Source organism: Geotrypetes seraphini, chromosome 9 (genome assembly GCF_902459505.1).
Source record: "Geotrypetes seraphini chromosome 9, aGeoSer1.1, whole genome shotgun sequence".
Classification (NCBI taxonomy): Eukaryota; Metazoa; Chordata; class Amphibia; order Gymnophiona; family Dermophiidae; genus Geotrypetes; species Geotrypetes seraphini.
Window position 1 is genome coordinate 15,755,497 of NC_047092.1, and position 24,466 is coordinate 15,779,962.

Genomic DNA, 24,466 nt, shown 5'->3' on the forward strand with positions numbered 1-24,466 from the left:
TGGCCACTGTTAAAACAGGATGCTGAACTCAATGTACCTTGGTTCATCTCAGAATGGATTTTAAGTTCTTTAGGTACTGAGAATTTTGAGAAGATGTACATACCCTAAGCTCATCCTCTACATTTAAAAAGGAAATGACCCAAGCCATTCATTGAATGGAGGCTCGGAAGAGGAGATCTTTCTGGAGGAGACAGTCGCCGGACTAGATGGACCTAGGGTCTGATCCGGTGAAGGCATTTCTTATGTTCTTAAGAGAATACTCTTCTTCAGATTTCAATTCTCTAGATCCATGACTAGACTCAAGATTACTCGGATTCAGAACACAAAATCAAAAAATGGAGCCGAAGCCTAGACCTTAGAATCATGACCCTGAAGGGCCTAAGGATCTGACTTTGGCCTGCAGGGCCAAATGTTAAGCAATTGGTCATGTCTTCATCTATGCTGGTGTTCATCTCAACCTTTGTGCAGACAGGGATGGTGTGGCATCTTAATGCCAAATAATCACCTTCAGCACAGAGCTGCTCAGTGCAAGGGCTAAAAATTTCAAGGACCAGTTCAGTATCAAGGTGATCAATACTGGCAACTGAACCTGTGTTTGGTGCCAAGAGATGGCCTGAAAGTCTCTTCTTTCAAAGATCTCTGCAGCCAGAAAGAACTCAGTAACCTACACCAGGGCTTCTATAGAAGTTCTTACTGCACTTGCAATCTATCAGAACCAACTAATGCTAGATCATCCTATCACTGCAGTATGAATGTTGCCTGCTACAACTTCTAGCATATTATCTTTTTGCTTTTCACTATGGCAGCTCCAACACTCATAACAGAATTTAGTATTAATTTAGTAGGGTATATCAAATGTGTTTCTAGGTTGTGCCTCTGCTTTTGCTTCATTTTTATTCAAGGAAAGGATGAACAATGCTTTTTTTTGGGGGGGAGGGAATGTTTTGTTTTAGCCTTCATCACCTGCTCCAGAAGGGCAATACATATTCATCATCCTTTTGGTGAACAAAAAATAACATATTTCAAGCCTTCCCCTGTCAGAAGCTTCATACCATAACCAATCATGCTATAGCGAGAGACATACTTACTTGTGGAACCTTTGATGTATTTGAATGGTTTTCATATCTCCCCATCTCTCCTTGAGTCTCATCTCATCTCTTATGTTGCACCATTTTTATAGCCCTGTTTAGGCACTTCCATCCTGTATAAATCCTTCCAGGGGTATGGTTACAAGAACTGGAGAAGTACTCTAGGTGAGGATGCACCAACAACTTGTACAATGGCAAACTTATTTTATGTTTTTTTTATTTTATGTTTATGACTACCTATGCATTTTACTATTTCTCCAGTTCTGGCCACCATCTTGTTGTACTACACTTCAAGGGGTATCAAACTGCAATCCTGGAAGGCCACACACCACTCTAGTTTTCAAGATCCCTTTCAATACTAACTATTAAGGATATCTGCATATTCATTAGGTATATTCTCAAGACTAGTGCTGAGTCCTCTAGGATTGCAGGTTGAAAACCCTGCTCTAAAGGTCTTTCTTCTCTGCTCTGTGGGCATCAATACTGCTTCTCTGTCTTCTACATCCTAAAAATGTATAACTTCAGTCTGCATTAACTTATGAGAGGCACTAGTTTTAAGGATGCTCAGGTCATGGGGTAAAATTATAGTACTTTATCATATGCCAAATGAAAAGAAAATTTAAAGCTTGTATTTACTATGAAGGAAAGATACCTCATCCAAGACCTGCAAAAACGCTAACTTATTGGTATCTATCAGTTTAATGACAAATTGATTTTTTTTTCTATTTATCAAGTTAACTAATGTGATTTTTTTATACATTTGTGGTATCCAAGGAAAAGAATACAAAAATCAATGTTATCTAATTATTATGGATTCATAAAGACCAAAGGAGTCCGATAATTTAGTTATGCACAACTGGCTTATATTGTAGTGTAACCCCTTTCACCACCACGTGCTTGCAGTGTATTGTAACAATGCATCAACACACTTCGGGCTGGTGGTTTCCTTTTGTGTATGTTATTGTAGTTCATTTTTTACAATACTCATAAAATTCAAGGTGATTTTTAATCTCATCATTCTACATTTCAGCTTGCTTAAAAAAAATACACAAAGACTTCACTCATCTAAAAAGCTTCTTGATTAGTGATGGGAACTAGTGCAGTGTTCTCCCCAGCGCTTTTCAGCCGGGCGCTCCGCCCAGCAAATTTACATTACCGCCCGGCTGTCATCTGCCGAAATCTGCTGCCATCACTGCTTAACGCGAGCCTGAAGAGCCGCCGAAAGACTCCCACCGGACTTTAAACAAAACAAAACCCAGCAAGCGACTCGAACCTGGCTTCCCTCCGAAACCGGAAGTTACGTCGGGGGGGGGGGGGGGGGTAGGTAAGAGAAGCTGGCACGGACCATTAGAGCCCTGGAGCATGCGGGAGATAGGCCAGCCACGGAGGGAAGCTTACTTGCTCTTGCTTACTTCGGGCCTTTCTCGCTGCCATGTCCTGCCTACTTTCTGTTTCCGCGAAGGCAGGACCCGGCAACGAGAAAGGCCCGAAGTAAGCAAGAGCAGCAAGTTGTAAGCTTCCCTCTGTCGCTGAAGTTTGGGAGATAGGTCAGCGACAAAGGGAAACTTGCAACTTGCCTTTGTCTGTAGCGAATCTGCCGGGTGCATGAGACGGGGGGGGGGGAGTGAATGGGAGGAGAAATGCTGCTGTACCCAATTAGAGGGGGAGGGGGAAGAGAAATGCTGGTGCTTCTGCTGTACCCAATTGGGGGGGGGTTAAGAGAAATGCTGCTACTGTATCCAATAGGGGGAGGGGGAAGAGTCATGCTGCTGCACCCAATTAGGGGGGAGGGTGAAGAGAAATGCTGCTTCTGCTGTACCAAATTGGGGGGAGGAAAGAGAAATGCTGATGATACTGCTGTACCCAATGGGGGGAGGGGAAGAGAAATGCTGCTGCACCCAATTGGGGAGAGAGGGAAGGAGGGAGAAGGAAGATCAGGAAAAGGAGGAAAGAGATGCAAAGACCATGGGAGGGAGGGAAAGGAGATACCATACCATGGAGTGGAAGAGAGAGATGTCAGGGCATATGGGGGGGAAGCAGGGCCGGATTAAAGGATAGGCCCAGTAGGCACAGGCCTAGGGCCTGAAATGGTCAGGGGGGGCCCACCAGTGCTGTGCTTTGGGGCCTCACCCTTGCTGGATTCCCTGGCAGCAGCAGCAGCCTCATCATCATCCCAGACGCCCCCCCAAAACCCGATCCGACTCTCCTATCTCTCCCTCTTTCCCTCATTGGTGACGTGCCAGAGGGAATCACGGCAGGAGAAAGCCCTGAAGCAGCCTGTTTAGAGTAGAGCAGGACTGTTTAGAGTCTCATTATAGTAGGAAGGGAGAGATAGGAGGGTTGTGAGGGGGGAGAGTAGCAGTTTGCCCGGGTGCTCGGCCTGGCGTCATGAACTTCTTCGGCTAGCAACAGCATTTACAATTCATTGCTGTTGCCAGCTTCAGGCCTTCTTCTCTGCCGGGTCCTGCCTACTTCTGTTTCTATTAAGGCAGGACCCGATAGAGAAGAAGGCCCGAAGTTGGCAACAGCAGCGAATTGTGAGTGCTGCTGCCTGAAGAAGTTCATGACGCCAGGCCTTGGGTGACAGAAGGAGGAAAGGGAGCAGAGGGGGAGAGACTTGCTGCACTCAACTGGAGGGAGAAAGAAGATGAGGGAGGGAATGAAACGAGATGCCAGGGATTGGAGGGAAGGAAGAAAGTATGCCAGACCAAGGGAAAAGGAAGGGGGAAAGGAAGAAGAAGATGTCAGAGCATGGAGGGGGAGGGAGAGATGGAAGAAAAGGAAAGACATGAGATGCCAGAGAATCAGGGAAGGGAAGATACCAGACTGTGGGGTGTGAATGAAAGAAAGGAGAAGAGAGAGTTGCCAGAGCATAGGGGATGGGGTGTTGACAGAGAGAGAAAAATGGAGAGGTGGCAGAGCTGAAATCAATCATGTACAAAGGAGAAGAGAAGGGGCACAGGATAGACAGTTTATTGAAGGAGCATAAAAAGAGGGAAGATGCCATATGGAACGGGGAGAGGGTGAACAGTGGATGGAAGGGGCTGATGCTGCATGGAAGACAGAGCGGACAGATGCTGGCTAGAAAGAAGAGTGAAGACAAGATGATTAAAGCAGAAATGACAAAAGGTAGAAAAACATTTTTTTGTTGCTTTACGTAGAATCAAGTAGTATTGTATCTATTGATTAAAGTTTATAAATAGGAAATATAAATAAGGCAGTTTTGGGGGGACTAAACCCCTTTCCTCAGGTCAGGTCAGGACAGGATACCATAACAGCAGGGGTGCCCAAATGGTCGAGCGCGATCGACCAGTAGATCGCAAAGGCAATGTGAGTCGATCGCGTTGCCTTGGCAATCTTTTTCTTCCTGCCTCCCTGAGCCAGGCCAGGCGCGTACAAGCGCCGGACTCACAAGACTTCACCTCCGACGTCAATTCTGATGTCAGAGAGGAAGTTCTGGGCCAGCCAATCGCTGCCTGGCTGGCCTGGAACTTCCTCTCCAACGTAAGAATTGACATCAGAGGTGAAGTCTTGTGAGTCCGGTGCTTGTACATTCCTGGTCTGGCTCGTGGAGCAGGGAAAAATCGGCATTAGGGGGTAGGGAATGAATCGGGGAAGTGGAGAAATTGGCGCGATGGTTGGGGGGCAGGGGGAGAGAGAAAGAAAGAGAGACAGAAAGAAAAAAATATTGGATTTATAGTCAGAAGAAGGAAATGCAAACAGAGACTCATGAAATCACCAGACAAAAAGGAAAACTGATTTTATTTTCAGTTTAGTGATCAAAATGTGTCTGTTTTAAGAATTTATATCTGCTGTCTATATTTTGCACTATGGCCCCCTTTTACTAAACCGTAATAGCGGTTTTTAGCGCAGGGAGCCTATGAGCATCGAGAGCAGCGCATTCAGTGCATCTCCCTGCTCTAAAAACCAGTATTGCGATTTAGTAAAAAGGGAGGGGGTATATTTGTCTATTTTTGTATAGTTGTTCCTGAGGTGACATTGCATAGAATCGTCTGCCTTGACCTCTTTGAAAACCCGCGGAATATAAATGATAATTAACATTTTCTCTGCGTACAGTGTGCTTTGTGTTTTTTTTAAATTTTTATTGTTGGTAGATCATTTTGACTTGGTCATTTTAAAAGTGGCTCGCAAGCCCAAAAAGTGTGGGCACCCCTGCTGTAGAGCCATTTCATGTATGACTGGATGAGCTATATTTATTTTTTTTTTTAGTTGTTTAAATTCATGCAGAAATAAATGGCTAGATTGAACCTAATGACTTCATTAATGCCTTTCCCTTTTTTAAACCTCTATACCATTTGAAAGAGGGCAAATACTTCTGAAATTTAGTAAAAATATTCTGGCACAAGTGTCAAACCTTAAAAAAGGAAGTCATATTGAGCATTGGAAAATAATAATAATAATTAACTAATAAAAATAGTATACATTTAGGGCTCCTTTTACTAAGTTATGATAGTGGTTTTAGTGTGCGCTTAGCGCGCGGAGGAATTGCCATGTGTGCTAGATGCTAACGCCAACATTGAGTTGGCGCTAGTTTTCCCACGTAGCGCAGGGGTTTGAGCGCGCTAAAAATGCTAGCGCACCTTAGTAAAAGAGGGGGTTAATTTTCCCCACCACCAAATTTCCTCATCCCGCCCCACCCGGCTATTTTTTCATGCCATCCGGCTGGAAAAAATTTCTGGGGAGAACACTGTAGTGTATTAAGAAAATAGTCACACCAGAGATGAAATACAGTTTGTGTACTCTAATTCCCAATATGCTCCTTCCCTACCTCCGTATTCTTTCCCCAGTCCTTGTACTGGTAAAACCAGTGTCAATCTATGTCAACTGCCTCCTCTGCCAGCTTCAAATCTGAAGTCTGAACCAGTACCAACAGGTCCCAGACAGAATTTGGAAGAGGTGGTGGCAGATGCTGGTTGCTCTCCTGCTAGAGAGAGAGGATAATATCAGTAGTAATCTGCATGACCCAAGAGCCCCAAGACATATGCCTAATGGGAAATCCAGTCTTGGCTCAGATGTGTATTACATGGATGCCCAATTGTGCAAAACTATGCAAGTGATCCATTATTATTCTGATAACATTTTTAGTAAACTTGATTTTAAAAATTTTATCAACCTACAATTTTTTTTAGTCTTAACCAAGTACTGTATCTGAAACACTGAATTAAAAAAGGAAGCAAGAGGGAGGTAAAGATATAGGACTCTTCTGAGTTACTCCATAGCTATCAAGTTCGGAAGAGGAAAGACCTATAGAGGAAATTTCCACTACTCCACAAAGGAAAAGATGTAGGATTTTTTTTTTTTTTTTTGCAGGTAATCATTACCCACCTTCTCTTAAAAACCTGCTAGGAATCCTTAGGCTGGGACAGGACTGAGTGAAGAATCTCCTAACTGGAAACCATCGTACTTTCTTCTTAGAGCCTGTTACCACAATTACCAGCAATGAGTCAAACATATACACAATACATGGCATTAAATACATATTTACAAAACGACACATTAAGCATCATCAAAACAAGAACATCTTTGACAATACTGGGGCTGGGCAAAAAGTGCTAACTTTCGACTTGGAAGCAGCCAAATTTAGGGTCAGGTGGGATTGCCCTCCCCCCATTACAGATTGTGCGTGTTGGGGAACAAAAAGGGGGTATCATCTTCCCCCTGGTTCATGAGAGATAACTAGCTATGCAGTCAGACAAAGATTGAACTCTATCAGCCTCCAATGTTCTTTCGGACTAACCAAATACTTAACTATGTAAAACTGAAAGAAAAAAGCTTTCAAGATGCCTTATAAGCATGAATTTTGCCATATAAAAGTCAACTAATATTTTATATATCCATTCTCTATCTCCGCTACATATATTTATGAAAGGGAACTAAGCGAGTCAAAGGAATTTACAATGCTTCTGTCATGCCAGTGTTTTAGAAAAAATGTTTTACCTAATAATTTTCTTTCCCTTAGTCACAGCAGATGAATCCAGAGACTTGTGGGTTATGACCATCTACCAGTGGGTGGCGATAGAGCACATTAAACTGAGCTGTCACACAAGATGTCCTGCTCCTTGGTCAGCCAGAATTTCTCAAAACAAAGTAAAAGGACAATTGGTAAAATAAAAAATGATATAAGTAAAACTCCTTCCTCACAGCCACTAGATCTGACAACAATCAAAACTCAACGACACCAGAAGGCCACACACCTAAGTAAGAAAAGGAAATAAGGGAGGGGCTCTGGATTCATTTGCTGTGACTAAAGAAAAGAAAATCATCAGGAAAAATTGTTTCCTTCTTTGCCATTAGCAGCAGACGATTCTAGAGACTTGTGGGATATAGCAAAGCAGTTTTCATTAGGGTGGGATAGTGAAAGTTATGCAGGGAAGCCAATGTCACAAAGCAGGCTAGAGAGCTAGCTGCCATGCGGAGGTTAAGAACCAGTAAAACAGACAGCATTTTATGACGATATCTTTTATCCACTAAAGGTTAGAAAGAAGCTGTTTGCTGTCACCAACCAAAACAGCCACCACATAGTAATGAGTTACCAGCCTAACTGCAAAGACCAGCCCAGCCACATAGCAATGTGGCAGCTATAGAGGGGGACAGGAGAACCGCAACTGAGCAATGAAGTGAAGCCCATACTCAAGCGAGGAGGCATGAGCCACCAATTGCTATGAATTTGAAATTCAAAACCAAATATTGCAAGTAGCTAAGCTGAACTAAAAGCTGAAGCAGCGGACCTATGCTAAGATGAAAAGGAGTCGAACTGTTCCAAAGGGGCAGATACTATTCCTAGAAACAGGGTGGACCTGTAGAGGAGGCTTGGCTTATTCTCAGCAATGGAATCATGTTCCCATGCAGAGCTGAGGTGCGCTTTACAGTCTGAACCAGAATTCTGTTTTATATTCTGAGCTGAACCCCACACCAGGTCTGAACACATGCCCTTCCATCAGAGGCAGAGCTGAAAGAGGACTATGGACCTGGGAGAAGTCATAAGGTCTGAGCAAGAAGATGCTTCGCCCAACATTAAAAATGGAGCTATGCTAAAGTATCACAGAAAGAGCTGAGATCCCCATAAGGATAAAGCTCCTGGAGCCATGCCAATCCTTCAACATGGAGTCATGCTCAACACACTGACTGAAGCTACGCTCCCCAGAGACGAAGCTATGCTGCTCAGGTAACCATGAAACTATGTTCCATAGACAGAGGCAAAGCTGCACTTTGCCTACAGAGGCCACAGACTGCACATAGATAGATATGAAGGTGTGCACAATAGGCCAAGAAAGGCTGAGCATGAGATGAAGCAGATATCCACAAAACAAAGTTTTAAGTTTATTAGATATCTTGATATACCGCAAATTGACATAGTAACAATGCAGTTCAACATAGTGCTAAAAAAAAGTTAAAAAAGAAAAAAAGACCATAAGGAGGGTAGGAACTGGTGAGAGAGCACAAGGGAAAAGGAAAAGGGATATAGAACTACAAATGTTGACAGTACAGAAATAGTATAGAGAATTAGAACATAGATTAGTCTGTGCCTAAGTACAGGACCCCTCCCCCCCTTGAATAGGACCAAGAGAGAAGGGGAGAAGCATCATGGAACAGGAACATTTTAAGCAATGTCTTGAAACAGTCTGGGGGGATTTCGTGTGCAATTCATCTAAGGAGCAAATTCCATAAACTGGGATCCACCACTGAGAAAATACTGTTACGGGTCATGTCATAGGTATGAGGAGGTATAGAATGAGGGGATAACAAGGCACTTTTGTTCAAGTCGGAAGGGAATGAGGAGTTTGTCTGTCTAGGTATGGTAGCAATCGTGACTGACAAACTTTAAAGACAAGTAATAGGATTATATTACTACTACTATTTAATCACGTATATAGCAGAAAGGCGTATGCAGGGCTGTACATTTTGATATTTAATAGATGGTTCCTACCTCAGAAAAACTTACAATGAAGAGAGATAGTGAGGGGCAGCATAGTGAGTTGATTTGTAGATCAGTAAAAGGAATTTGAATTGTATTATAAAAGTGAGACGTGATGAACTGGCAGCCAGTGGGCAGAGACTTCAAGAGAGGGATGATGTGATCAAATTTTGACTTTCCAGTGATATGTTTGATGGCAGTATTTTGAACTAATTGCAGGTGGGTAAGATCTTTAGAACGGGTGCCCTGATATAGTGACTTACAGTAGTCATTGTATAAGATTACAAGTGTGTGTACTAAAAAAGTGCTGAAGAGTCGAGATGAGAATAGAGCAGATCATTTGCAGTTTATAGTAGCAGCATTGAGTAATGGAGGTAATTTGAGGTTAAAACATTAAATTTAGAGTCAAAGTGACACCCAAAAGCTTCAGTGTAGGAACTAGAAGTATGACTGTATTAAACAGAAGGATTTGAGGCAACATCCTGATTGTCGCCATGTGCAAGGAGGAATACCTCTTTACTCCACCTACAAGCAGCAGCTATGCTAATAAGGAAGAATAGAGATTGCTGACAGGAAGGTGCTGGTCACCGATGTTTTATTGTTTGTTATTTTGTATTTTTGTATGTAGTCGATATCAATAAACCAAACCAAGAGGAATGCGCTCCCCTCACAAAACTAACACTGTGCTCTACATGTAGAGAGAAAGTAAAGGGAGTGTGGCCATGTGAGTAGCTTGTGTGCATTACTACAGAATACACCTGATCTGGGCCTAATTTGGGTGCATGGATTTATACTAGGTTTAAGCTGGTGTAAACCCTTGCATCTAAAAAGTTAGTTATGGACCCCGGCACTAGATGTTATTCTCTAGCTCTTCGCACTGAATTTTTGGTTCTATATATAGAATTTGGTCCAAAATATGCTTACATTAAGGTGCTATCACTTACATCAGCCCTCTAGCTAGCAAAAAAGTGCATTTTTAGATTTTATCAAATATGTGTACCCCGTTATGCTTTATTATATATGTAAACTTGTAACCCGCACTGAGCTCTTCTGGGAGGACAGGATATAAATCCAAATAAATGGTGCTTTAAGCAAACAGAAAGGCATTGCTGAACATGCAGAGATGAAGCCGAGCACCACACACAAAATGTGGTGGCATTCTTCCCACAGCAATGGGGTTGTGTTCTACATTCCGAGATGGAGGAGCGCTCCACATTCAGAGCCAGAAAAGCACTCAACATCCTGAAGGATATTGAGATATAAACGTCATCCAGAGATTGAATTGCATGTGACATCCCAATATGGCATTATGAACTACATCCCAAGAAGCAGCTGTGCCCTAGTTGTGCTCCACATTCCAAGCTGGGAGCTGTGCGCTATACCAAGGCAGATTCATGCTCTCCATTCAGAGATGGAGTCCTGCTCTCCATTCAGAGATGGAGTTGTGCCAAGGAAGACTAGGAGCCCATGAGAGATCATCCATCTGCCTGCTAAAGATAGAGCATTAAATTGAACTCTGTCACACATGATGTCATGCTCCTTGGCCATCCAGTATTCTCTATCTCCACCTACTGGTAGAAGGTCATAACCCACAAGTCTCTGGATTCATCTGCTGCTGACAAAGAATGTTATTTTCCTCACAGCCTCCCCCCCCAAAAAAATAATCCTTTGAGTTTGTTAAGCTCGGTCTATACTTTAGAAATGTTCAAAAAATATTTAGGTGGCATACATGCTCAACTATCCTACTGTTTAAAATTCTGCAAGGTGAAATCAGAAGGAGAGCCTGTTGGTGCTACTCAGTGATATGGAGTCATTACAAAATGGAAGCTGACTGGCATCTCATGACAGTAACTACCTCTAATTATAGTACATGTTTAACACATAATTATGTGAAGGCTTACTTTGGTTCTAATCAAATGAAATTGCACTTGTGACAGTGCAACTGGCTAAGAAAATAAGAAATCAAAAAGTTACCTCCTCAAAAAATGGGAATACTGTATTAGCTTTTGAGAGTTCTTTAATGGAAAAGGTCCGTTGACAGTAAGTCAAAAGTAATTTCTAAAGTATGTAAGCTGAAGATGGAACATTTTGACCTGACTGCATGAGCCACTATAAATATTTTAGAACCTCTAAAAGAGAAGGCCCAAAATGATACTATAAAGAAACATATGAACAGATTCCACCACTGTCAATATAACATATAAGTATTATAATTAGCCTAATCCTTGCAATACTTGAAATGCCACTATTTCTTGTTAACAGTTTACACTTCTGTAAAAAAATAAATAAATAAATAAAAATGCTAAAAAAAGTTAAACTAGACTATACCTGCTGACCCATGTTAAAATATGCACTTATCCTTAAATTAAAAAATTTCTAGGACAACACAATATCTATATTATGTAGCACTAGCAATGCGAGTCAACTGGCTAGCATGTTTTAAATAACCTTTTATTCAAGCAGGAATACCCCATCCAATAAAGAGCTTCTTGTGAATAACACTGGCACAAACTGACTGAATTGCAAAGGAACCGTATGATGCTTAACTGTATTCCAACAGATGCCAATACATATGGATCTGTTCATTACAGAAGACAGCAATAACTTATGACAACATGTATAGGGACATTAAAAGCCAGCTACAAATCAAAAACCACAGAGATCTACAGCACGGACAAAACATTTAAATTTCAGGAGCATTACTTCTGAAAAAGTATGGATTTTATGACCTTAGCCATCCCCACCCTTTGCCTCCACTTGTCTCTCTTTGCTGACCACCATTTCCATCGGGTGCTGTTTTCTGAAATACAGTTGGGGCAGTATGGTTTCACAGACCTACGAGTTTGTAGAGATTTTGAACATATCGGCTTCAATCCAGTGCTCAGTACAACCATACTACCCTTCCGCCAGGCCACTGAAAAGGTCAATGCAGAAAGTATAACCCAGATTTTTAAGTGGTGGGAGCAGTGAACTATTGACAAACATGGAGGCTAGTCAAAGAAACAAAACAAAAAAAAAGACATTGTACAGCCAGCTTCCGAAGGGAAAAGAGCAAACAGAAGCAGTACAAGACAAACATTTTCTTACCTACATAAATGCTGCTACTATTCAGGTTTCAGCCAGGTACTTGTGACCCGATTGGCCACTATTGGAAGCAGGACACTGGGATAGATGGACCACTAGTCTGACCCAGTATGGTTATTATGTTCTTATATAAATGCATATGTACAAAGAGAACTAATCTCTCAGGAATCCATTACTCTCTTTTTTTAAATCCCAGTAATTTTGCAAAATTAATATTGATTTAAGAAAGGTATCAATTGTTGATTCATGTCTGAACTTTACTACACAGACCACATATGTAAGATCTTTAAAAAAAAAAAATTTTCAGTTTTTTATTAAGCAAAACAAGAGGCACACACAGGCAGAATGCCAACTGCAATTACAATAAAATATTCCCCAGCAGAAATAATCCCCCCTCCCCCCACCACACCCCAACCAGGTGTTGTGTCATCTCAAAACATGGCCACAGCTAGTCATCTTTACTAGGCCCCTCCATTTACCATAAGCACTCCATACACGGTGAAAAGAACCACACGTATCTGTCTGCAAAGCGGTCAGTTTAGACATTAAATAGATATCATCCATTTTAAGAAGAAGATCCAACTTTGCAGGGCAAATATGTAAGATCTTAACACACATGAAGAACCATGCCGTTATAAATATGGCTTTTCTTGGACACGTAGTGAGTTAGAATTAAAAGAAACTTAACAGATTTTTTTTCCTGATGAGTGAAGATTTATTTTAACAAAGGCTGTCTACCCCTTGACCTTCATCACTCAGCATTTATACATATAGAAAAAAAAAATTACCAAGAAATAAGTCAGTATAAAAAAGTCAAAGTTCCATCTGTACACTTTCCTGCCAAAAAAGTAGTATCCCCTTTAAGCTGCACAGCCACACACTTGTTTAGAAACTCTACCCTGCCAGTTTTTAGCCATTATAATGTCAACTTAATATAAGAAAAGCACTTTCACAAAGAACACAAAGATACAAGGAAATATATTATTTCTCTTTCTCCAAGTGGTCAAAACAGATGCTGGGACTCAAAAGGAGGAAGGGGATAGAAGAGGCAGTAGTCATTTGTTGGGAGAAGGAGATACAACAGATGAGGAAGGAAAGAAGGGTGAAAAGATAACAGAGAAGATACTGGGGAAAGAAAGAGCTATTAATAATAAGGGAATGAGAATTGAGGGGTTATATGGATGAAGGCCAAAATGGAGATGGACAACTAGAGGAAAAAGATGAAAGATGAGGATCATGGGATGGAAGTTACACCCCAGCTTTCATCGACAAATTCCTTACCCCATATACTTCATCAAAAATGCTTAGATCAAACACCCAGAATTACATTACATTACGGATTTCTATTCCGCCTATACCTTGCAGTTCAAGGCGGATTACAAAAGAATTGACTGGACATTTCCAGTGATGAACATATTACAGAGGATTTTATTGGACATTTTCCAGTGAGGATACATTTTTTTTTTTTTTTTTTTTTTTAGGGGGGTAGCTGGAAATAATTCTAGGGGATCTTACGGGTTGGATGGTAAACTGACAGTGCCGAACTGTGTGATATTAGCAAATGGAATACAGTTAGAGTAGGCAAGATTACAATCTATTTTAGGGGTCTGTTTACTTGAAAGGTGTTTAGGTGAGATATTTGGGGGAGAATTATCTGGCGGAGGGTGAATTCTATGGAGGTAGGTGAATTATCTGGAAGTAGGTGAAATTAGCTGGAGGTAGGTGAAGAGGGTTTAAGATATTTGGATGAATTTTTTGAAAAGCAGGGTTATGATTTCTTTACGGAATGTTTTGAATTCATTAGTATTTCCCTCCATCCGTGAAATAGTTAATGATTCAACTCGCAAAGTGATCTTTGGAACGCAATGCCCCCGAACCTTAGACAAGAATTGTCCCTCTGGTGAAATTCAAATCCAAACTTAAAACATCCCTATTCAAAGATGCTTTCAAAACTTAGCCTTGGCCAATCAGAGCCTTAGGCCCCTCCCAGTGCATCCAGGATGCACTGGAAAGGGGAAGGTCCACAATTCTGAATAGGCAGGACAGGGCTGTAGAATCAGTAGATAAATTCTTTGACTCCGACTCCTCAGTTTCTGGTACCCACAACTCCTGACTCCAGATACCCAAAATTGTCTCCGACTCCTTGACTCCAACTCCACAGCCCTGTGGCAGGAGAGAGTGGGCATCCCTCCTGCAGATCTTCATGGGTGGGAGGGGGGAGTCTGGGTGGCCGCCTAGGCAGTGGCATCCGTCCTTCTGATATTCACGGAGGGGGGATGCTTTCCAAGTGGCCTTTGATTTTTTTTGTGTGGGGTCCATCATCAGAAAGGGGGTAGTGGCATGACTTATTTTTTTTTTAAACGAGGACAGATATTGTTTGTATTTAACACATGCACATCTGTGCCAATTAAAAAATGAAGAGAAAAAAAAATATTCCTGTCCCGAACAGTTGAGCAGCAGGAGGCTGCTTCTGGGCTTCTGCTGCCACTCAGCTGTTCAGGCTTCCCCTGCCGGCTCTGCACATTTGTCGGTTGCTTTTCCAGCAACTGATTGGATGGGATTATGGTGGTTCTCTTTGAAACTCATTTGTATGTGAAATTGTTTCAACATCGATTGCCATTTTGAAATCAGACAATCTGCCGGCACTATAGCAATCTGACAAATTTTACCAGCAATATTAAAAGAATCTGACCCCATGTGGTCTCATTACATCAGTGTCTCTCAAACTGTGTGCCACAAAGAAATTCCACGTGTGCCACAAGAGATTGCAGAATTTTACTTTATTTAAAAAAATTCCCTTTATAAGTATACACTAGAATAGATGACATAAGTTGCATAAGCAAGAGTCTGTCAATGTTATGAGCATCAGTGTGCAAGGATACAACCGCCCAGACAAGCATCATTCATCGACATGATTGGTCCTTGAAAACTAATGGCAAATAATTTTATTTTTTATGCAGTAGTTATCCTACCTGAGCAACAAAGCAATTAAGGCTTTGTTACTGTTTGAATGTTCTTATCTTTGCAAACTTGGATTTTCAGCTCTGACAGAAATTAAAGAGAAAAAAAAAGAGAAAGACTGCAGATGGTGGATGATGAAATGCTGCATTTTGCGTTAATTTGCACTCAAAAACCAAGCACATCCATCACATTGATTAGCAATTCAATTCCATCTACTTTAGTTTCATTGTTGTTACAATTATCCCTACAGAACTTAGAGAACTTTAAATAACTCAAGTTTAATTTTTATTGGTTTTGCAATTTTATAATTTCAATTATAATGTGCTGCAAAAAGCATTTGTTCCGTTTAGTGTGCCAAAGCTAAAAAAGTTTGAGACACTGCATTACATCCACAAATTGCCAAGTATTCTGCTACTCAGCTGTGTAAACATAACCAGAAAAAAACACCCTATGAAAGCACTTATTCACAGTTGTACCATCTGACCTACTACAGGATCAAAGAATCCAAGTCTCGCTCTCCCTAGTTTAAAAAAAACAACAAAACACTCACTGAATAACAAACAGATCAAATTCTCCACAAGTTCATGATTTTGGTTTATAGATTTATAAGGGGAAAAAAAAAACCTATGTCAGCTTCCGTCATGATAAATCCATGTTTAAATTTAGCCCCTTTCCTAAAATGTGTTTTCATCCTTTTATAGAATTTACATCCAAGAAAGTTGTTACAGAAATAGATAAAAAATGGTGGTGGGGGGGATGAATGTCAATAGGAAAACAAAGCACTTAGAGGGGAAATTCATCAGTGTGCCATCCAATTTAGCACCTCTTAATCTATTCTAACAGTCCAAGGATAATGAAGGGGGTCAAGGCACAATTCAATGAGAAAAAAAATGAAAGCAAACATTTAACCTGATGAAAAAAAGTTAACTAGGTAAAGTCATGGCGTAGATCAGAGGTGCCCAAAAGGCCAATGACGTCATCAGGGACACAGCAGAGGAAATTACGTCATAAGAAGAGCCAAAGCAGCGTGTTTACTGTGCCTGGGACGCTGCTGGAGCTGCGAGGTTTGTCGGCCGTGTAGCGCTGGGAGGGTCGGCTGGGAGGGTCAACGGGGGTTTCTGGTGTGCCGGGTAGGGTAGGGTTTAAAAACATGCTACTCAGGGGGATGGGAGGTATGCAGGCAGACTGGCATGGGGGGTGGTGGGGTTTCAATGGAAGGCAGGCAGGCTGGCATCGAGGGGGGGGTTTCCATGGAAACATGCTGCTCAGGGGGATGGGAGGCAGGCAGGCTGGCATGGGGGTGGAGTGTTCAATGGAAGGGGGATGGAAGGCAGGCAGGCATCGGAGGAGGGTGGGGGGTTTCAATGCAAACATGCTGCTCAGGGGGATGGGAGGCAGGCATCGGGGGGGGGGGGTTTCAATGGAAACATGCTGCTCAGGGGGATGGGAGGCAGGCAGGCTGGCATCGGGGATGAGGGTGGAACAAAGTCTGGAAGATAATGAGGACATAAGGAGGCACTGGGGGCACTAAGGACATAGAAATGGGCACTGGGGGCACTAAGGACACAGGATGCACTGAGGGCACTAAGCAGGACAGAGGCACTGGGGGCACTAAGGACACAGTACGCTGGCACACTAAGGACACAGTACAGAGGCACTGGGGGCATTAAGGACATGGGAAGAAGGCACTGGGGGCATTATGGACACAGGAAAGAGGTAATGGGGGCACTAAGGACATAGGAAGAGGTACTAAGGACATGGGAAGGAGGCACTAAGGACACTATGGACATAAGAAGGGGCATTAAGGACATAGGAAGGAGGCATTGAGGGCACTAAGGACATAGGGAGAGACACAGACAGAAAAAATGACCGACAGGCAGCGTGCAAGGAGAGAGAGACAAAGAAAAAAAAAACCCAGACAGACAGACATCTACTCTAGCACCTGTTAATGTAACAGGCTTAAAGACTAGTTTATATACAGTGGTGCCTCACACAACGAACTTAATCCGTTCCAGGAGCAAGTTTGTTATGTGAAACGTTCGTTGTGTGAAACGCGTTTTCCCATAAGAATACATGTAAAACAAAATAATTCGTTCTGCAGCCCTGTTGTCCCATAAGAATACCTGTAAAACAAAATAATTCGTTCTGCAGCCCTACATTTCCCTCCCTCCACCTCACCTCACATGCAGAGCCTGCCAGCCTTCTCCCTCACCCAGCCGCACGATCTGCAGGAGGCTAAGAACTTCGGGAACTGGGTCAGTTCCCACTGCAGCTCCATGTGACTCTAGGCAAATCACCTGACCCTCCAGTTGTCCTAGGTCAGTGGTCGGCAAACCGCGGCTCGCGAGCCGCATGTGGCTCTTTAGCCACTTGAGTGCAGCTCTGCACTTGCCTAGGGCCCGAAACTGTCAGAAGGGTCCCAGGGCTGGCGTAAGAGGGGGGAGCATAGATCTAAGGGGCCCTGCGATCCAAACTTCTTTATTAAACACCTAAATTTTCCTTTTCAGAGGGACCCCGACATGGCAGCTGTTCTCATAAACTGCCGGTAGCTGCCCCGAAGCTTTCCCTTTGCGGCGATCTGCCCTATCAGAAACGGGAAGTTGCAGCAGAGGGAAAACTTCGGGGCAGCCGCAGGCAGTTTGTGAGAATGGCTGCCATGTCGGGGTCCCTCTGAAAAGGAAAATTTTGGCTGGAGAGGGCAGTGATCTCTTGCCTTCCCTACTGCTCCTCCCCCGTACTGTCCAGCTTTCCCTCCCCTGCTGGCCAGAACTCCTCATCTTTCCCCCAAGAAATTCAACAGTTTTCCTTCCTCCCTCTTCGGCTGTACCAGCAGGTTAGTTTGTCTGCACAATATTCACTGCTGCTGTGCATCAGCGGGTCTGGCTCCCGGCACGATCTCAAAAAGCTGTGCACGCGCAGCTGCTGGAGTTGATCAATGTTCTCCTCTCTGCAACTTCCGGTTTCCAGTTGCGTCAGAGGAGAAGATTGAACAACAGAGCATGCGCGCATGTGCTGCTCCCTGAAAGCGTGTGGCTGGCCGAAAAAGAAAGCCGGAAAACTCGGCATCCGAGGTAAGGTGAGGGTGCTGCTGTTCCCAGCTCACATTAGGAAGCGGCGAGAGTAGTTCCGCCCCCCCCCCCCCGGGCCCCTCGGGCGACTTCGTTGTGTGAAACGAAGTTCGTTATAGGGAGCAAGACAAAAAGTTCGTTATGCGCAGCGTTCGCTGTGCGAGGCGTCCGTTATGCGAGGCACCACTGTATATTGTTCATGACAGAAAATGAACAAACCTGTTTCCGATATTAAAATTTACAGTTACCATAAATGTCCAATCCAGATCTGGGGTCTGTACTCTTATATTCCCCCAAAACCCTTAAGTTATAATACTGAACCTCTTCCCTACCCCAACCCAAGGCCACAAGTAGTGTCACCAGGAATATTAAGGGCCTCTTTCACAAAGCCGTTTAGCACAGGCCACTGCAGTAACTGCCATGAAGCCCATAGGGATTTAAAGGGCTTCTGGACTGTTTAAAGGGATTTAAAGGGCTGCTGGACTGTGGCAGACACTAGCACGGCTTTTTTTAAAAAAAAGGAGGGGGATAAGTTACTTCCTGTAACATATTTAAAACTTGACTATCAGGGACATAATCAAACCTCTTGGATGTCCAAAAACCAGCATAAGTTGGTACCTGGACATTTCCAAGTGCCAATTTTCTGGACATCTAGCAGGACTTCTAAGCCACTATATATTTTGGCGTCATGGGCGGGCTATGGATGAGAAAAGTTTTACTACTTGAATGAATGATTGGCACTTAACCCGGACAGTGATAAACTTGGCTCTAGAATAGAGTGACATTTGCCCAAAAGGTGGCAAAAAAGTAATACCAGCTAGATTAAGTAACTTTAGCCTCATATTAGAGCGCAGCCAGTTAAAACGGATATTTATATTACCTGAAATGTTTAAGGTCAGAAGCCCACACTTACAACCCTGGCTGCCTCCTTTGCAGAAAATGGCTTTCCTGCTCTATGTAGCTCAGGGCTCCTTGAGTTAGAACTGCAGAGTGAAGAAAACATCCTGATCAGGTTCATATCTCATAAGACCAGCAAGCTCTTCCAGCACCATGCGGCTCTAACTAACCAAGACCCACGAGATGAAATGTAGGAGACAGGAAAGCCCTTTCTGCAGCAGAGGTATCCTGACAGCATTAGCAATGATAAACGAAGTATAAAAAGATTACAGGTACTTATTTCAGCAGCTGAATTTACATCCTAGACTACAGATAAGTGAGCAAAGTAGGAGCAACCAAGATGTGGGAGAAAGACTGGGCAAGTACAAAAGTTAGGAGGAAGGGGACATATGAGAGTGGTGTGGCCAAGGCCAGAACAACAGGTACTGACTGTACTTTAACAGTTTGCTTCATGGGGAGCAAGCCTTTCAAATGTGCCACTACTCAGTGCTGGCTGAAATAAGAGCCCCAATTTACCAAACTCTCTTTTGCTTACAGAATGGGGAAAAACAGCCCTAGTGAAATCAGGTCTTAACGGGCTGTGGCAAACCTTGGAGGGGATGCGTTTCCCTTCCCCCCATCCCCCAGTTTTGTTTGCAATGGTGGGGAGGAGGGAACAGCAAAAGATAAAAACAAGCCAAGAAACTGTCAAGGCCTGAACAATATGATAAAATTTAAAGATAAGGTCTTAAAACATTTTTTTACTTTTACAAAGCCACATTAGAGGTTTCTGTGTCAGACTATTTACTTTACCGACCCGAAGCAGAAACCTCTACAGTGGCTTTGAAAAAGGAGCCCTTTATTTGCTGAATAAATGCCTAGTCACACAATGATCTAAATTCTTGTGCATGCATTTAAAAAGCTTTTTCTGTGATGTCTCCTATATGAAAGAATAATCCTTTTTCTATCCTGATTTCCCCAATGAATATGCATTGAAAGTGGGGGAAATCAGGAAAACCCGACTGGATTCTGGCCCTCGAGGACCGGAATTGCCCACCCCTGGTCTAGTGCAGGGGTAGGCAATTTTGGTCCTCGAGAGCCGGAGTCAGATCAGGTTTTCAGGATCTCCACAATAAATATGCATGAGATAGATTTGCATCTCAAGGAGGCAGTCAGTGCATGCAAATCCATCTTGTACATATTCATTGTGGATATCCTGAAAACCTGACCTGGCTCTGGCTCTTGTGGATATCCTGAAAACCTGACCTGGCTCTGGCTCTTGAGGACCAGAATTGCCAACCCCTGGTCCAGTGCAAGGTGAAAAATATCCAATTTAAGTAATCTTCTAGTACTACCTTAGTGGGGTGGTATTGTTTTGACTCTTCCTCACTATTCTCTTGATATGCACATAGGTTTAGGGAAAATTTCTTCAATTTACAAAAAAGCAACAAAACAAAGAAAGGAAGATATATGGAGACTGTTAACCTTCCAAAAATGGACAAGATCAAATTTATTTTAAGATCACAGGATCAAATGGCACATCTTTAACTAATACAAGGGGGTGCTGAAAAGTTCTCAGCCCAACCAACTTCCTAAATTGAGTGTTATTTTGCCAACTGTAACTGAAGAGTGTGTTATTTTGCAAAGTGCAAATTTGCAGAATCGCAATGCTATGTTTTAACATTGTTTTCAGATCATAGATTGAACCATGTCAATGAAAAATGTGCAATTCTCAAAGTGTGGAACTCCGAGCCATCATGAAGTAGAAAACACCAAAGGAAATCTATGGATGTATGATGCAATCATTAAGTGACAAATGCCCATCAGACTCCACAATGAAGAAGTAGTGTGCAAACTTTCAGCATGGAGATTGAGACTGAAGATGCAGCAAGGTCTGAGAGGCCTCAAACGGTGTCAATTCCTAAAATTGCTGACCATGTCAATGACCTAATTTTGCCAACGAATATCGGCTAAAACAATTGCTGAGACACTACAGATATCCAGGGTACGCGTTGGGTGTATAATCCACAAGCAGCTGGGTATGAAGAAGCTGTCAGTCAAGTGCGTGCCCAAATATTTGAATGCTGCCGAGAAACGATGTTGAGTGGACACTTCCCAAGTTGATGTTGCAGCATTTTTAGTGAGCTAGTACCAACTTTTTGGGAAGACTAATAATAATAATAATAATAATAACTTTATTTTTGTATACCGCCATACCCAAGGAGTTCTAGGCGGTTTACATTAGATTAACAAAAAATTACAAGTGGTTTAAAAACAATTGAACACTAATTAGAAGCAAGCAATAAATAACAAGTGGTTCGAAAACAATTGAACAATATTAGGAGCAAGGAGGTAGAATGAAGTTAGGAGAGAGAGGGGGGGGGTAGGTTAGGGGGGGAGGGGGTGGGTAGGTTGGGAAAAAGAGAGGTGGAAGGGGGCAGGAGGAGATTGTTACCATTGATGAAATATGGTTACACTACTATGATCCTGAGACATAACAGTCCATGCAATGGTGGCACTCAGATTCTCCAAGGCCAAAGAAATTCAAGACCAGCTGGAAAGGTCATGGTCAGTGTTTTGGGATCAGTCTGTCATTACACTGCCTTCCTATCTTCCAAGGGGTTAAACAGTTAATGAAGAATGCTACTGTAACTTACTGTGCCAATTAAAAGGATGCATTGAAAGAAAAAAAGGAGAGGGAAGATGTGGAAAGGAGAAGTTCTCTTTTTGCAAGACAATGCACCTTCTCACAAGGCTGGCAAAAACCATGGATATGGGGTTTTCAATGCATAGGGTACTACTCATCAGATCTTGCTCCATCTATTTTCTATTTCCAAACCTTAAAAAGAGTTTGAAAGGGCAACAGTTTTCAAATGAATGATAAGAGAATATTATAATGCCTCCATCATTCCATATTGAAAACCATCCTTTGAGTATTGTATGCGATTCTGGTCACCACATCTCAGCCAGATTTAGTAGAACCAGAAGAGTACAAAAAGGTGTGACCAGAATAATAAAGGGAACATAATGAGGAAAGGCTAAGAGATTATATGTTCCTTCAGCTTGGAAAATAGATGACTGAAAGATATATGAAAGATCTCATTGGTGAAGTGAAATAAATAAGCTAAAGAAATGCTGCTGCACTGATGACCCTTTTGCATTTGAAAAGGTATACAGGGCGTTGGAACAGGGTGGAGAAAAGAGAATGATATCCCAGCTCATGGGGACACATGGAGCTGTGGCCCCCTCCCCAAAAAATAAATAAATAAATAAAAACACACCAACTCTGCTCTCACCCTATCCATGCACTAACCAGTTAGTACACAGCATTTTAAGATGAGTTGTGCTCCCTAATTTCTACTTTTTTACCAAGCTGCATTACTACTATTATCCATCAGTCGTGTCTGACCCTTGGATACTCTGTAGGCCAGTCCTCGCCATGCTTCTCTGTTTTCCACAGCTTCTTTCAATTGCTTGATGTTCATTCCATGTCATTCTTGATGGTATCCAGCCAATGGGTCTTTGGTCTCCCCTGCTTCCTTTTACCACTAACCTCCTTTTCTAGTGAATTTGTCCTCATCACATGTCCAAAATAGGTCAGTTTCTGTCTGGTACTCTTGTCTTCCAGAGACAACTCTGGATTTATATGATCAAGAACATCTTTGTTGGTGATCCTAGCTGTCCATGGGATTCGTAGAAGTCTTCTCCAGCACCACAGCTAAAAGGCGTTAGAATCAGCTTTCGTGAGTGTATATGTCTTACAACCATATGTCACGACTGGAACAATGGCAGTGATCAGTCTTTGATGGTTACTGAGACGTCTTTGCACTTCCATATTTGGTTCATGCTCACCATGGTTGCACACCCAGAGCATTGTGTATCAAGATTCCATAGATCTGGTTTTTGCAGATCTATGGAAAAAGACCCCAATTCCCCTGTTCTTCCCCCTTACTCATACAAATTTGTTAAATAATTTATTTATTCACTAGTCTTTAAGCCCATTACATTAATGGGTGCTAGAATAGATGTGTGTGTCTGTCTTTCTTTCTTTCTCTCTCCTTGGCCGCTGTCTGTCTTTCTTTCTGTCTCTCTCTTTCTTCAGCTGTCCAGCAGCACCCCTTGCCTGCTCCCCATATCCAGCAGTAGCCCTTCTCCCTTCCTTTTGCAGCCCCCCCTGTCCAGCAGCACCTCTTACCTGATCCCCCTGTCCAGCAGTAGGCTTCTCCTTTCCCTGATCCCCCTGTCCAGCATCTGCTAGCCCAGACAGCCTCAGGACTTTTGCTAGGCCGGCCCACCTCGCATTATCGAAGTGAGCCGACCTAGCAAATGCCCCGTGGCTGGTCCGGGGGGTGAGAAGAGGTGTCCCGGCAGCGCAGGAGTCAAACCGCCACCGCCGCTGAAATCGCTGCATGCACCACAAGCCGCCCCACGCACCTCCAATCGAATTCAGCACGGAGGCACACAGCACGGTGGCAGGGATCACAAAACTCTAAGCGCGCAGTTTTTTAGCCCTTCCTCCCAAAAGAGCCCAGAACGGGTTACACTATTACATACATAGTATAGGACATACCAGTTACATACTTTCATATTTACTGCTGAAGCACAAATAGAAAAGAAAAAAAAATAACAAACAGAAAGATTCATGAGCAATGATTATATTACAAGCCATTGTTAGGAGACAAAGTCAAGCTAACTTGTGTTTCTGGTTCATCTTCAAACACGTATTCAACAAAACACATTACATTGTGAACGGTAACTAACATCTGGAAAACATTTTTCACTAGAGGTGTTTTTAGATGGCTATTTTGGGATTACCTCTGGAATATAACTCCTATTTTTTATCCATGAATACTGCCCTAATGCAATATAACCACATATACCATCCCACCCCCATTTACGAAGCCGCTTTAGTTTTTGGGGGGGGTTTAATCACCATCCGTGGTGGTACTAGCTGCGACACTCACTGGAATTCTAAGAGCATCGGAGCCAATACCGTCACAACCGGTGATAAAAAACAGCCTAATGTGGCTTTGTAAAAAAGGGGGGGTAGGGAATCATTTCCCATGTAGAGAAATAACTAAGAACAACTCACAACTCAAAAGAGCTCAAGCAGTCCAAGAAGCCTCGGTAAAAAAACAAAAATAAAATATAAATATAAACAAAGATATTAACACATATTTTGCCTATCACAATTACAACCAAACCCCCCAAAGCAACGCAACACAAAAACCCCACCTTTTTTTTCTCTATAAGGTTCACTCTTCTCAACTAGCGTCATTCACTATATGGCTCCAGAAACAGGAGACATCCCTCAAATATATAAAGAGCACTACTGAAATAAAGCTTTAGATAAGGTAGTATTAACTCAGAGACACAGAGGGGTAGTCGGAGGAAAAAAATCCCCCAACCATTGCTTTGTCCTTCGCACTTTTTAGCTATTTTTATAAGCAATG

At 42.6% G+C, this 24,466-nt stretch overlaps 1 protein-coding gene across 2 annotated transcripts in view; it reads right to left on the bottom strand.

Annotated features, from left to right (window-relative positions):
* The window catches only part of KLHDC10 (kelch domain containing 10), a 61,496-nt gene that overhangs the window by 35,821 nt on the left and 1,209 nt on the right, over positions 1–24,466 (bottom strand). Inside the window, exon 2 of one of the 2 annotated variants that reach the window (XM_033958597.1) lies at positions 6,435–6,527. The exons of the other annotated variant lie outside the window; for it this stretch is intronic. Coding sequence (XP_033814488.1) covers positions 6,435–6,527 — 93 coding nt within the window. The remainder of the gene's footprint in view (positions 1–6,434; positions 6,528–24,466) is intronic. 2 annotated transcript variants of the gene reach the window in all.